General features: G+C 40.2%; 1 protein-coding gene across 6 annotated transcripts in view; it reads left to right on the forward strand.

Moving 5' to 3' along the window:
• ITPR1 (inositol 1,4,5-trisphosphate receptor type 1) overlaps window positions 1–12,692 on the forward strand; it is a 328,400-nt gene that overhangs the window by 111,481 nt on the left and 204,227 nt on the right. For all 6 annotated transcript variants that reach the window (XM_045493609.1, XM_045493610.1, XM_045493612.1 and 3 more), the window contains exon 5: window positions 7,766–7,881. In XM_045493609.1, the coding sequence (XP_045349565.1) occupies window positions 7,766–7,881 (116 nt within the window). The remainder of the gene's footprint in view (window positions 1–7,765; window positions 7,882–12,692) is intronic.

Raw genomic sequence — 12,692 nt, forward strand, 5'->3', positions numbered from 1 at the left:
TCATCCACTATGCATATTGCCCCTGGACATCTGACCTTGCTGTCACAAGTGATCCTTAAGTGGCTTTGGGTCTTTGCATCTGTCTGTCCAGGTACAGAGGGAGGGACATCTGACAGTCCAAAGGCAGGCAGATGCTTGTGTTACGGCTGTAGCTGGAGGGCGCTTGTGTATACTTTTGTCCTGCATAGTGGGAAGAGGCCTTGCCTTTAGAATTATTTTCAAGAATGCTCATGAATTGGTAAATAAAAATTTAATTGGTTGAGCTAAAGTAGATCAAAAAGGAAGTGTGTACCTGCGTTTCCACTTAGTTAATGTGTTTGTGAATGATGGCTCTACAACCAGGAAAGGTGAAAAAGGTAGACGATAACAGCCTTGAGTGTAATTAGCTGGGGTTTTCCTTTTTTTTTTTTTTAACATGTATTTTTAAATTAAAAAAATTCTTTTTTAGTGTTTGTTTAGTTTGAGAGAGAGAGAGCAAGTGAGAGCTCGAGTAGGGGAGGAGCAGATAGAGAGGGCGAAAGAGAATCACAAGCAGGCTCTGCACTGGCAGCACGGAGCCTGACATGTGGCTCGAACTTAAGAACGATGAGATCATGACCTGAGCCAACACCAAGAGTCAGATGCTTAATAAGCCACCCAGGTGTCCCTGACATATACTTGTTAATTGAAATATATTTGATGTATAACACTGTTGTAAATTGAAGGTATACAACTTGATATTTTGATACATTTATATATTGTAATGTGATTGCCATTGTACCCATAATTAGCACCTCCATCTCATTATGTAATTATCCTTTTTCTTTTTTTTTAGTGATTGGAAAAATTAAGTTCTAGTTTCTAAGCAAATTGAATGATTGTAGCACACTACTGTTATCTACAGGATAGTATGTTAGATCTCTAGGGCCTACTTACTACTTGTAAGTTTGTACCCTGAAACAATTACTGTCCTGAGTTTTCTACTCAGAAAAAGCATCTGGTGGCCTAAGTGGGGAAAAAATTAACTCGTTTCCCTTTGTCTCTTAATAACAATGTGTGTATTCTTATGCAGACAGGTATTGGAAGGTTTATTTTGCAGTCCCAGTTGGAAAATGTCACTTAACTTCAAAGGACTCCTGTCATGACTTGGGAAATGTGATTAACAAGCAACAGACACAACAGTGTGTTGTACTGGTTTCCTGTTTTGTGAATTGGAGTTAATTACTTGTTCATTGAAGGCTTTTGTTGGAAATATGAGTAGGTTTTACTTTTGTGAACTGCCATTTTAGACTACTCTTAAACCTCGAGTATCCACTTATTTATTGGCCTAATATTTTATTGAATGCAATAGGGAACAGAATGATGAAGAAGCCATACCCTTGTGAAATACTTAAAATAGGAATTGTTTTGTAGTCCCCTTTGATTACTTCTTTTAAATCTTAACTCCATTATTGGGGAATTAATGCCCCGTCTTCTCTTTGGTAATCATATTGTCTGTTCTTTTGAAATTTTCATTCCTCTGCCTCTTAACCATTTCAAAAGAAGGCAGGATATGAACAACACTTAAATTTTTCATACTTGTAACTTACATAAACTCTCCCCCTTGATTTCTCTCGATATAAAATTGCATGTACATATGGTGGGTGAATGAAGACATTTTTAAAAAATCATAGCTTGTTGATTGTGTTTTTGGTCTTTCAAGTAGGTTGGAAGAGCTCATTCTATGAAAGAAGGAACTGTTTTTGTCTAGTTAACAGCTACAACTCCAGCCGGTGCATGGTAGTAGGAAAGAGCAAAATGGATACTTGGCAAATTCAAGGACAGACAGTAGCAGAGGTTGGTTAGGTATACAGCAAACTCCTTCTTTCTTGGCACTCATCTGAACTGCATTTTTTAGCTCCTTATATCTTGGTGGGGTCATGTGTTTGGTTATCACTGATGACTGGTGATACAGGTTTTGTGTTCCTTCTAGGACAGTACAGCTAAGAGCAGGTGTGCCTTCTCGTGGCTGTCTTTGCTGAGACCTCCTCCTTCAAGTGGGAGACCTGAGGGCCTGTGGGAGATGTCCTTGGAATGTATGCCCAGTAGCAGAATTGCCAGATTATATGTTACAGGTTCTATGTATCTACGTAACTTTACTCATCCCTAGTTTCACTAGTTTGCCTATCTCTCAACAGTGCAGAAAGGTTTCCACATCTCCACTGATCTGTGGCATTATCCAGCTTGTTGCCTTTTGTCATTTGGTTGCAAAGTGATAAGTCAGTAAAAACTGAAATGCCTTTGAGTACAAAAAGGTTGTTTAAAAAAGTTAAATATTTTCAATGGTATGTGCACCTTCTTTAAAAAGTGAAATCCTGGAGGTGGGAATGAACGTCATAGATACAGGGTTTTCTTTTGTGGGTGATGACAGTGTTTTGGACCTAGGCAGTGGTGGTGGTTGCACAACATGATGATGTTCTAAACGCCACTGAATTGTTTACTTTAAAATGGTTAATTTTGGGGCGTCTGGCTGGTTCAGTTGGTAGAGCATGCGACTCTTGTTCTTGGGGTTGTGAATTGAAGCCTCATGTTGGGTATAGCGATTACTTAAAAAATAACATCTTTAAAAAATAAAATGAAGGGGCACCTTAATTGGGTGGCTTAGTTGGTTAAGCAACCAACTTCAGCTCAGGTCATGATCTTGCGGTTCTTGAGTTCAAGCCCTGTGTGGGACTCTGTGCTCTCAGCTCAGAGCCTGGAGCCTGCTTCAGAGTCTGTGTCTCTGTCTCTGTCTGCCCCTCCCCTGCTTGCAGGCTCTCTGTCTCTCCTTCTCTCTCCCTCTCTCCCCCTCTCTCTGTCCCACTCCCTCTCCCTGTCTCCCTCTCCCCCTCTCTCTCTCAAAACTGAATAAAACATTAAAAAATAATAAAAAATTAAAAAGTTAAAAAGTAAAAGTAAAATGGCTAATATTAATGATATGTGAATTTCACCTCAAAAAGTTCAAATACTGATAAAATGCTGAATAAAACTAACAATTCTATGTCTGACACCTCAAGCCTTCCACTTTCCAGAGGCAACAATTTAAAATGTTTTAACATTTTCTACTGACATTTACCCCTGTATTTCTAGATGATATGTATCTCTTTTTAAAAAAATTTTGTTAATGTTTATTTATTCTTGAGAGATTCCCTCTTCTGGAGGGAGGGAAAGCGGGAGGAAGGGTCTTTATTCTGCCCTGTCTAGTTGCAGATGGATAGCCATGTTGTATTTGTAATGCTGACATCCTCAAGTTTTCTCCTCTTCAGTATTACCATCCTTCTTCTGCCCCCCACCGCCCCACCCTCACTCCTTAAATAACTCCTGTATTTCCAACCTGCTAGTTGATGGATGGCTTACTCAACATTTCAGCTTGGATGTTTCATAGGCACTTCAAACTAAGCATAGCTAAAATTACTGATTTCTACCTCTCTCCCCAAAGCCGCTCCTCCCTCGCCTCAACCTTTCTTGGTGGGCACTGACACCACCACCACCACCAAAAAAAACCAACAAAAAAACAAGAAAAAAGCCCCCTTGCCAGGTTCTCTGCTTAAAGTCCTGGGGTAGCTTCTCACTGCTTTTAGAAATAACTATTCCCTGCTTCGCCAGGGTCTACATGACCCTGCATGATGGAACTTCTGCCTGCTTCTCTGGCCACATCTCTTGTAACTCCCTTTTGCCCAGTACCCTTCAGGCTGTTTTTTTTCTATTTTTTACGTAACCATGTCAAAATTTCTTTCAAGGGCCATTGTGCTTGCTAGTCTTTCCCGTTGGAAGGCTATGCCTCCAGATGTTTATCAACGTGGCTCCTTCACACCCTTGAGCTGTCTGTCAGGTGCCCCTCTGCTGGAGTTGCCCAACCCCACGGCCCTGTGTAAAAGGCTGCTGCTGTATACCAGCCACATTGTGTCAGCATATAATTCTTATTAGTACATAAATCCTCTGTTGTACTCTTTGACTTGATGTAGTTCAACTCGTGTCTTTAGTTTTTTTGCTATCATTAGAATTGTACTAAGAAACGTGTGAGTTGGGTTCAGTGTTTTATTTTCAGCACCCGATACCACACCCAACACACAGTAGGCATTTTAATAAATAGTAATTGAATCGGTGAATAGATGCATGGGGACTTAGAGCTGGAGGTATCTTGAGAGGACATACCTGCCCCCACTTGGGGAGCTGTAGAGATTACAGCACAATCCGGTCACTAATTCAGCAACCATCACTGCGCTCCTTCTGTATTCCTAGGCCCTGAATTACAAGTGCTTGGAGAACGGACAAAAATCTCTGCACTCAGGAACCTTTTGTTCTGGAGGGTGGTATGGAGACAGTGGGTTTCGTCTGTTCTTCTGGTAGCCTTTGTTATGTGACTTAGTCTTTAATGTGACTCTATCTGGGTGCGCTTCTTTGCTTTTTCACTCCCCCAGGGACTCTGGGGCACACCTGTGGCTCCTCTTGACTTCCTCTTCTCTTAACTGTACCATAAGTGCTCATTTCATAGTTGATGAATCTTCAGGCTGTTGAATGTTCTCCCTCCCACCAAGTTCTGGGATGCTGTTTAAACCATGGAACATCACCCATGGCCATGGGTTCCAGCCCACTCAGCCCTTTCTCACTTAACCCAGCTCTCTTTTTAGCTAACTTCTGTGCTAGCCCAGCATGGCATCTGCTAAAGCTTAGGAATATTCAGGAGTAATTTTTTGAAAGCTTAATTTAGTTTATTCTTCAAAGGCTTAAAATAACAGTTGTCACATAAGGTATTCTTTGTGGCATTTCCTTGGGGTGAGATCAAACTACTCTGTGTGTACATGCGTGTGTGTATATATATGTGTGTGTGTATATATATATACACACTTCCCTCAAATATGTACTTTATATATATATATATTTTTTTTTTTCTACTGGATTTCCTGCATTTGTGTATTTCTGTACTTAGCCCAGTATTAAGATCCAGTGGAACTTTAATTTTGTCTTGCTGTGCCATCCAAATAGCAAAGGGCAATGTGGAGCCGCTGACTTGCAGAATTTTGGAAGGTTAGTTTAACATCACATTTGAATTGCTTAATTTAATTTTCTCTTTGAATCAGTTGCTAAGCAACTGGCAAGACAGGACAAAATCAGCAAGGCTAATTTGGTTCCGTTACTAGTTTGTTAGCATCTCTTATGTTTACATAGCTGATTGGTTGTAAATAGGCTTAATCCATTGCAATGCATTGTTTTGTCCAAGGAAAATAGTTGGTGTGGAAGTCATGGCAAGGCTTTGGTTGCATTGATAGTGTTTAATTTACACTCTTATCCTAGGTGAATGTAAAGTCATCTGAAGTTTTGAGCCTGTGTTGTGACCCACTTACTTGTCATGTGGGGTGTTTGACTTGGCTGTCCCTTGAACATTGTAGAATAGTTCTTTCCATTGCATGTTAATCCATTGACATTATGGTTCCATTCTGATTGTTCCTAAAATCAACTTAAATTCTTTTGTTTGCAATTCATACCATTTAGTTATTATCAGGTGAAGTTTGTTGGAGGAAAAAGTCCGTTGTACTCTCATTATTGATGAAATTTAAAACTGTTTATTTACTCTGTTTGGTCCATATAGTAAGTCCTGTGTGAAATATTAATACCAACGGCATACATGTTTTGAATGCCTTTTTTAAGTCCTGTGATTATCAAGGAAGTCACCCTTGCTCAGTCCACTCTTTGCCCACTCTCTATTCTGTGCCAAAGAAAGGACCTTAACAGCTAACCAATAGTCTCGTGGTTGTGTGTAATTGTTCATGGGGTAAATAGTGGGTTCACATATGTCAGACTGGTAGGAATACTGTCTCAATGATGTCATTAAGTGGCCATTGATACAGTAACAGTGACCTGTGGCTTTCATAAAAGGTGGGGCCAGTAGCTCTATTTTTAACAAGTTACCTGTGTTGTCTTTTGTTTTCTAAAGATCTAGATGGCATCTTTCATATGCTCTAATGATTACTTTGATTGATGATTACTTTATATTCTTGATGAGTATGTATATACCTTATAACTGCTTATGACTATATAGAAATATTTAGTGATGAAGATTACAGAACAGAAAATACTTTTTATTTCTATGGTTGAATAATGTTTTATTTTTTCCTCCACACTGTATTTGTGCAGTAATTGGTAAAAATTCACTGATCACAACTAAAAGAAATGGTGGTCTGACTTAGAGCAAAGTCCTAGTGTCTGCGTACTTGATAGCAAATGAATTTTTGTTCCTGTGAGAGAGTTAGTTGGGAACTACAAAAACTCGATATTGTTCAAGTTCCTTTAAGAAAATCTGTTTTAGTGAACAGACGAGAGTAAGTGTGTGGTTAGTAGGCTGAATTTCCTTAGAAGCTTGTTCTGAAATACTTCAGGGTATAATTTTTCCAAATCTGGGTTTTCATTCCAAAGTTACTGATTGTACTGTATAAATACTTAACCATTTGAAAACCTAAGTATGTCAGTATGTACATTTCTCAGGGAATAGGTGTCACTATTAGTGTTTTCAAGAGCAATTCTTTCTTTTTTTTTTTTTTCTGATTCTTCTCTCTTCTGCCTATTTTTTTTCAATATATGAAGTTTATTGTCAAATTGGTTTCCATACAGCTCCCAGTGCTCATCCCAAAAGTCTTTCTTTTTTTTTTTTAAGAACAATTATTTCTAAACTTTATTGGTGGCATATCCCTGTCAAAAAATTCAGCAAATACACCCCTAAACTATGTGTATGTATATATGTAAAAGTTTTATGTATGTGTCACTGTACTAATATATTGTATATACTGTAAAAATAAGCAGGAAAATAGACATTGATGAAAAGAGTAAATAATAGTGTAGTATCCTGTCAATCATGATTATCCTGTTATGATTATCATACTGTAAGGCACAGAAGTGCTGTAGGGTAAGGCTAATAATTAGAGACAATACTTTAAATGGTTTTTTATCATTTTTATTATCTAGGTGATGTTAGGTGTTTTTGTTTTTTTAGATCATCATTATTTTCTCTCTGTCGTGGCTCACAAGAGGAACATGAGGATGGTTGATTGTGCCATTTTTTCATTTGTGGGGTTTGCATTCGATGTTTGGATATCTTGGCAGAAATATTTTGAAGCCGCTAGTCTATTTTGTGAGGGTCAGTTGCACCACCTAGGACAATATACAAAGTCGCGTGAGCCCAGGCATACCTAAATGGGAGCACATTGTGATGCGCCGATGCTGAGAGACAAGGGCATGTACTGCCTCAGCACAACCCCCAGATGTTCTGTTCTCCCGAGAATCATCTAGTACGTGGTGTTCAAGAGACCACTGCCCTAGGAAGTCTCTGCAAAAAGACTTCTGTAGTATTTTTTTTAAGTGTGGTTGGATTGAAGAGAGTTGTATTTACAAATGAAAATGCTTGTGTTGTTGCATATAACTAGGATGTCTGTCCTTCTAGCTGTCCATCATGAAGGAAAGGAGATGACTGGGGGGGGGGGCGGGGGTAGCTTTAAGAGCCCTGGACTCTGAGTCCTAGCTCTGCCACTAACTGGCTGGGTGACAATGGCAAATGAATTAACTTAATTTCTAAAAGCCTCAGTTTCCTCATTGGCACCACCATTGTGGTGGTGAGGATTAAAGGTCAAAGGAGAGGTTCCCAAAAGGATCTTGTAACTTGTCATTTATACTTACATATAATCTGTAATGCCTTGTATGAATAAAAGGGCAAAGCTTTTTCATACGTTGAATGCATATACTTCCTCAAAAACATTTTTGTTTGTTTCACTTCTAGATTGCCTCTTTAAGCTATGTCCCATGAATCGCTACTCTGCCCAGAAGCAGTTCTGGAAAGCTGCCAAGCCAGGGGCCAACAGTACAACCGATGCAGTGCTGCTCAACAAACTGCACGTATGTATTGCGAGGGGTCTCTCCATGAGGAGGGTCTTTGGAGTGGCCACTGGGTAGTGTCTGAGCGAAATGGGTTAGCGTTACAACCCCTCAGCTCTAGGTACTGGCTTTCATATGACCTTTGTGAAAGGGATAAAGGGGAGCTTGACCCTAAGGAGAGAAATGTCATAGCCTGAGATATCTTGAGAGTTACTCTCTGCTTAGCCATTCCACTTCTCAGATGACTGGCTACAGTACTGGTTATGAGCATAAGTTCTGGAAGCAAATTCTGGCTGCATCACTCACCAAATGCTGATCTTGGGGACGTTAATTAGCTATTTGGTGCCATTCCCTGCTTATAAAAAGGGAATGGTAATATCCACACCAGGAGACTTTTGTGAAATGAAATCAAACATGAAATGAAACATAAAAGTTACATGAACAGTGCCTGGAATGTAGTAAGTGCTTAATAAATTTTAGCTATTACCATTGTATTGATCCTGACTATTATCTTGGCATATAAGAGAGAAGTGTATTCCACTGTTAATGTGCTGTGTGACCATAAGCAAGTTTTTGAGCCTCTCTGCGCATGTTTATCCATCTGTAAAATGATGACATAGTTTTTTTAGTGTCTAGTATCTAGATGACCTAATTCTTCTGTGAGGCTAATTTGTGTGGAACTACTTGGAGGTGTTTAGAAGAAGGACATGACATATATCCAATGTAGTGGTATTAAAATTGCAACGCATTTTCTATCCCAGGATTTTCCTGCTTTGTTTTTCTCAGTGTTGTTTATCATGATCTTTCTAATTTATCAGCTGGCTACCGCCACTAGTATGTAAACTACCTGAGGACACAGATTTGTATCAGATTTGCTCATTGCTGTATCCTTTGTGCCTACAATATGTAGTTGGCACTCAAATATTTACCAACAGAATGAAAAAAAAGTCTTTATTGCGACTTAGTGATAACAGTTGAAGACATAGAGTATCTATGAGCACCATGGAACTTGCCAGGTCATGTGTCACACTGGGTCTCCTGGACTAACATATGACAGAGTCACCACCAGCTGCATTTGGTAAGGGAAGGGACATGTGGAGGACCGTCTTTATTCAGTGATACCATGTTAGGTGGGTGTTAGGTACTCTAGGTATGCTGGAAAGACCTGGTTCCCAGCCTCGGCGAGCTTGTTGTACCCTGTGAGAGCACGCAGGCAGTCACTCCTGTTGCACTTAAAATGAAATCGAGACTTTGTGCCTGCTGGACCGTGCTTTCTCCTTTGAGGCTTCTGAACTACACTCATTGTGCTCCACTGGCTTTATTTCACTTTATTGTTTTGAGCACCACAGACTCTTACAGATTTTTTTTTTTTAAGTTTATGTATTTATTTTGAGAGAAGAGAGAGGGAGAGAGAGAATCTCAAGCAGGCTCCACACTGTCAGTGCAGAGCATGATGCGGGGCTCAGACAGAAAAACCGTGAGATCATCATCTGAGCCAAAATCACAAGTCAGATGCTCCAACAACTTTGCTACTTTTGTGCTTTCTGTTTATTCTTAGAACATTCTTCCCCTCACTCTTCCTAAGTTAAGACCTTTGTCTCCTTCATATCTCTGTTTTAAGTGTTACCTCAGTGAGGCCTCTCCTCACTTCCTTATCTAAGTGATGCCCTGCTTGCTTTCCTGTCTTCGGATTTTTCTCAGCACTCTTCCCTGTCTCACTCATTATAATGACAGCTCCACAAGATGAGGAACAATGGCTGGCTTGATCACCACTGTATCCCCAGTGCTTAGAATAGTGTCTGGTATGTAGTAGGTGCTCAAGAAATACTTGCTGAATAAATGAGCACTGTGCTAGGTGATGGTAATGAAACTGTGATAGTATTTGAACCCTTTGGGAGCTCAATAGCTAATCAAGAACAAAGAGGTGGTGACAAGGCACCATGGCAAGTACTCTTACAGGGTGAACCTAAAAGCCCCCAGGAGGTTGTGGAAACACTTAGAAGGGGCACCCAAATCCATCTTTGTGAATAAGCAGTAGCGATATGGTAGTCAGGGAGGGCCTCCCAGAGGAGGAAATGATGAGTCTCAATGTGAGGCATCTGTGGGAGTCAGAGAGTAGAAGAAAGAGCACAAAGAGATTGTTGTGAATACTTCAGGAATTGCATCATTATTTTCATGGTTTCAGGGCCGACGTTCTCAACCTCAGCAGACTGATTGCTCCCTCTTAAGAGAAAATATTATGTAATTTTATGAACAGGAAGTAACATTCATAAATAATGCAACCTCTGAAGATACCAGTGTTTTTTTAATGTGTATTTTTGAGGGCGCGTGCACGCGCGCGTGCGGGAGACAGGGGAGGTGGGAGTGGCACGGGAGGGGCAGAGCAAGAGGGAAACAAAGAATCTGAAGCAGTCTCCAGGCTCTGAGCTGTCAGCACAGAGCCTGATGCGGGGCTGGAACCCATGGACCATGAGATCATGACCTGAGCCGAAGTTGGACGCTTAACCAAGCCACCCAGACACCCCTGAAGATACCAGTTTTTTAAAAAAGGAGAAATAACAGGAAAGTAATAAATATTATAATGGTGTGCTCTGGTAAATTAATGCTCAGGCACAATTATTCTAGAGGATTTAAGGAAATAAATGCTCTCACCTATTTGTATAAACTCTATGCATGAGGCAGCCAAAGATGGTGACTCAGGTAGGTGTGTAGTGCTGGCCACCAGAAAGCATGCTTTTCGTAATGTGATTTTCCAAAATGGTCAGCAGCCCTTGGCAGTGTTAGGAAGAGTACAAAGTGTACTCTTCCTGTTATTAAATAGGACTTGCATTTTGCTTAAATGTATTAATGGTAGTAATTAGACCATATAAAACTGTACTTTGTGTTGATCTGTAAAGGGGAGTTAGGGGCTAGACCCAGAAATTGCAGACCACCTTTTAACCCATGGGAATGTCAATCAGACATAACATTGTACGGGATGAATGAGACTTTACCATGCATTTCAGGGCACCCAGCATTCCTAGCTCCTGTCCACTCAACATCAGTAGTGCCCCCCACTGCCCCTCACCACTGTGATGACCCAGGGTCCTCCTAAAGTCTGTATCTGGGACTGAGGAATCCAGTTGAATGGGTTTGTTTAATCTTTCACGTCTCTAATGTGAGCTATTTAGTGCTTATACCTGTGGGGTTATCTTGCAAGAAGTGCATCTTCTGTTGTTCCGCCTTTCTTTTTCTGGAAGGAAAATCATTCTGTTCAATGAGATCTTATTAGGACATCTCAAAACCTTCCTTCTCCTATGCTTTTTACAGCAGGGGTTGTAAATTAAGATTCCTCTTGATCATGCAGGAAACATAATCAACCGGAGTAAAGGGAACTTGGTGGGCCTGGTTGCTAAGTGGAGTGTGCGTGTGTGTGGGTCCACAGGGGGCAGATACACTCCCCTGCTGTTGCTGTGTGGGAAGGTGGGCTCAGAGCTGCTGCCACATCTTCTGCTTTCTCAAGAGAAGCTACAAATTCATGCTTTATGTCTATTATCTCAGTTTTTTAAAAATGTCAGCAACTAATTCAATTATAGTTTAAAGCATGCATTCAGCACAATAATGTCTCAAGCTGAGTGGGGTTCTTTAGTCAGCTGTTTGCAACCTGTGATATGTATTATGTTTCCTTTCAATGGAAATTCCGTGCAATGCTCCTTCCCATGAATGAACTGTGAAAAAAAACTGCACATTACGTTTGAGAAAACGTAATCCTCAAGGTGAGCAAGAACTCTGAACTCCTTATTTGACAAAAAAAAAAACACAATTATTTTTTTCATGCTGTTGATTCTTTATATTTTTTAAAAGGAAACCAATACTTTTTCCTGATTTGGGATTCCTGATGTGGCTTGGGTGTTGACTTTGTGCATTTCCTACTTTTATTGCTTATTTGGACCTCCCCACCCCCACCCCGACCCCCACCCAGTGTCTGAAAGTCATGTACATGTCTTAGTTCAGTCATTAAAAATGTTGTATTTTGGGTAGCCACTTGCCTTTGGGGGTTAATGGCCAGTCTCCATTGAGTTTTCATTTTTATTTTTGTCAACTACTGTGCAGTACCCCAATCAAAGGTCAGATTATTTTAAATTAATGCCATTTAAGGAATTAGTTGTCTAGACCACTTGACTTCCCTTTGACTAGGATGAGCCACATAGAAACAGCATTCTGAAGGAGAATGACATCTAGTGGCTGAATACTGTGTGTTCATTCCCTCTACAGCACTAACTGGATTCTAACTTGTCTGCTCATGATTTCTCAAAAGTCTCTTGGCAAAAGGAGCTTCTCCTACCTGCACATCATATAATGTGCTCTACAGGCTTTGACTACTGTTTGCTGACAGCATTTTGACTGACATTGTTTTGGTTCTGAAAAACAGTCAATTACATTAAGTCATAGTTTGGGCAAGCTAGGAAGAACCCGAAGAGTGACCCATCTCCTGTCTTCAGAAGCCTGAGTCTTGTATTGCTTGTTTTCAGAAGCCTTAATTCCTTATCTTCCTTGTCTTATTACATGGTTCAGGGATTTTTGACCTTAAATAACCTCTCCCCACTGTTCCTGTGACCTTTCTGTAGTAATTGAATAATGGTTTGTCTGTTTGTGAAATAAAGTAACAGGTGGCTATGATGGGGTGACCTTGATGTTGCTTAGGGAGCATGGTAGTATCCATGATGAACCATGGAGATAGAGGCCGTAGCATTAAGTGTGATTTCTTCCTCAGAACAAAACAGTCCTCAACCTAGTGTGTTAGGGAAAAGAGCAACAGGTATTTAAATAGGTTTTAAACATTGAAAAAGAAC

This window comes from Leopardus geoffroyi, chromosome A2 (genome assembly GCF_018350155.1).
Source record: "Leopardus geoffroyi isolate Oge1 chromosome A2, O.geoffroyi_Oge1_pat1.0, whole genome shotgun sequence".
NCBI classification, from domain to species: Eukaryota; Metazoa; Chordata; class Mammalia; order Carnivora; family Felidae; genus Leopardus; species Leopardus geoffroyi.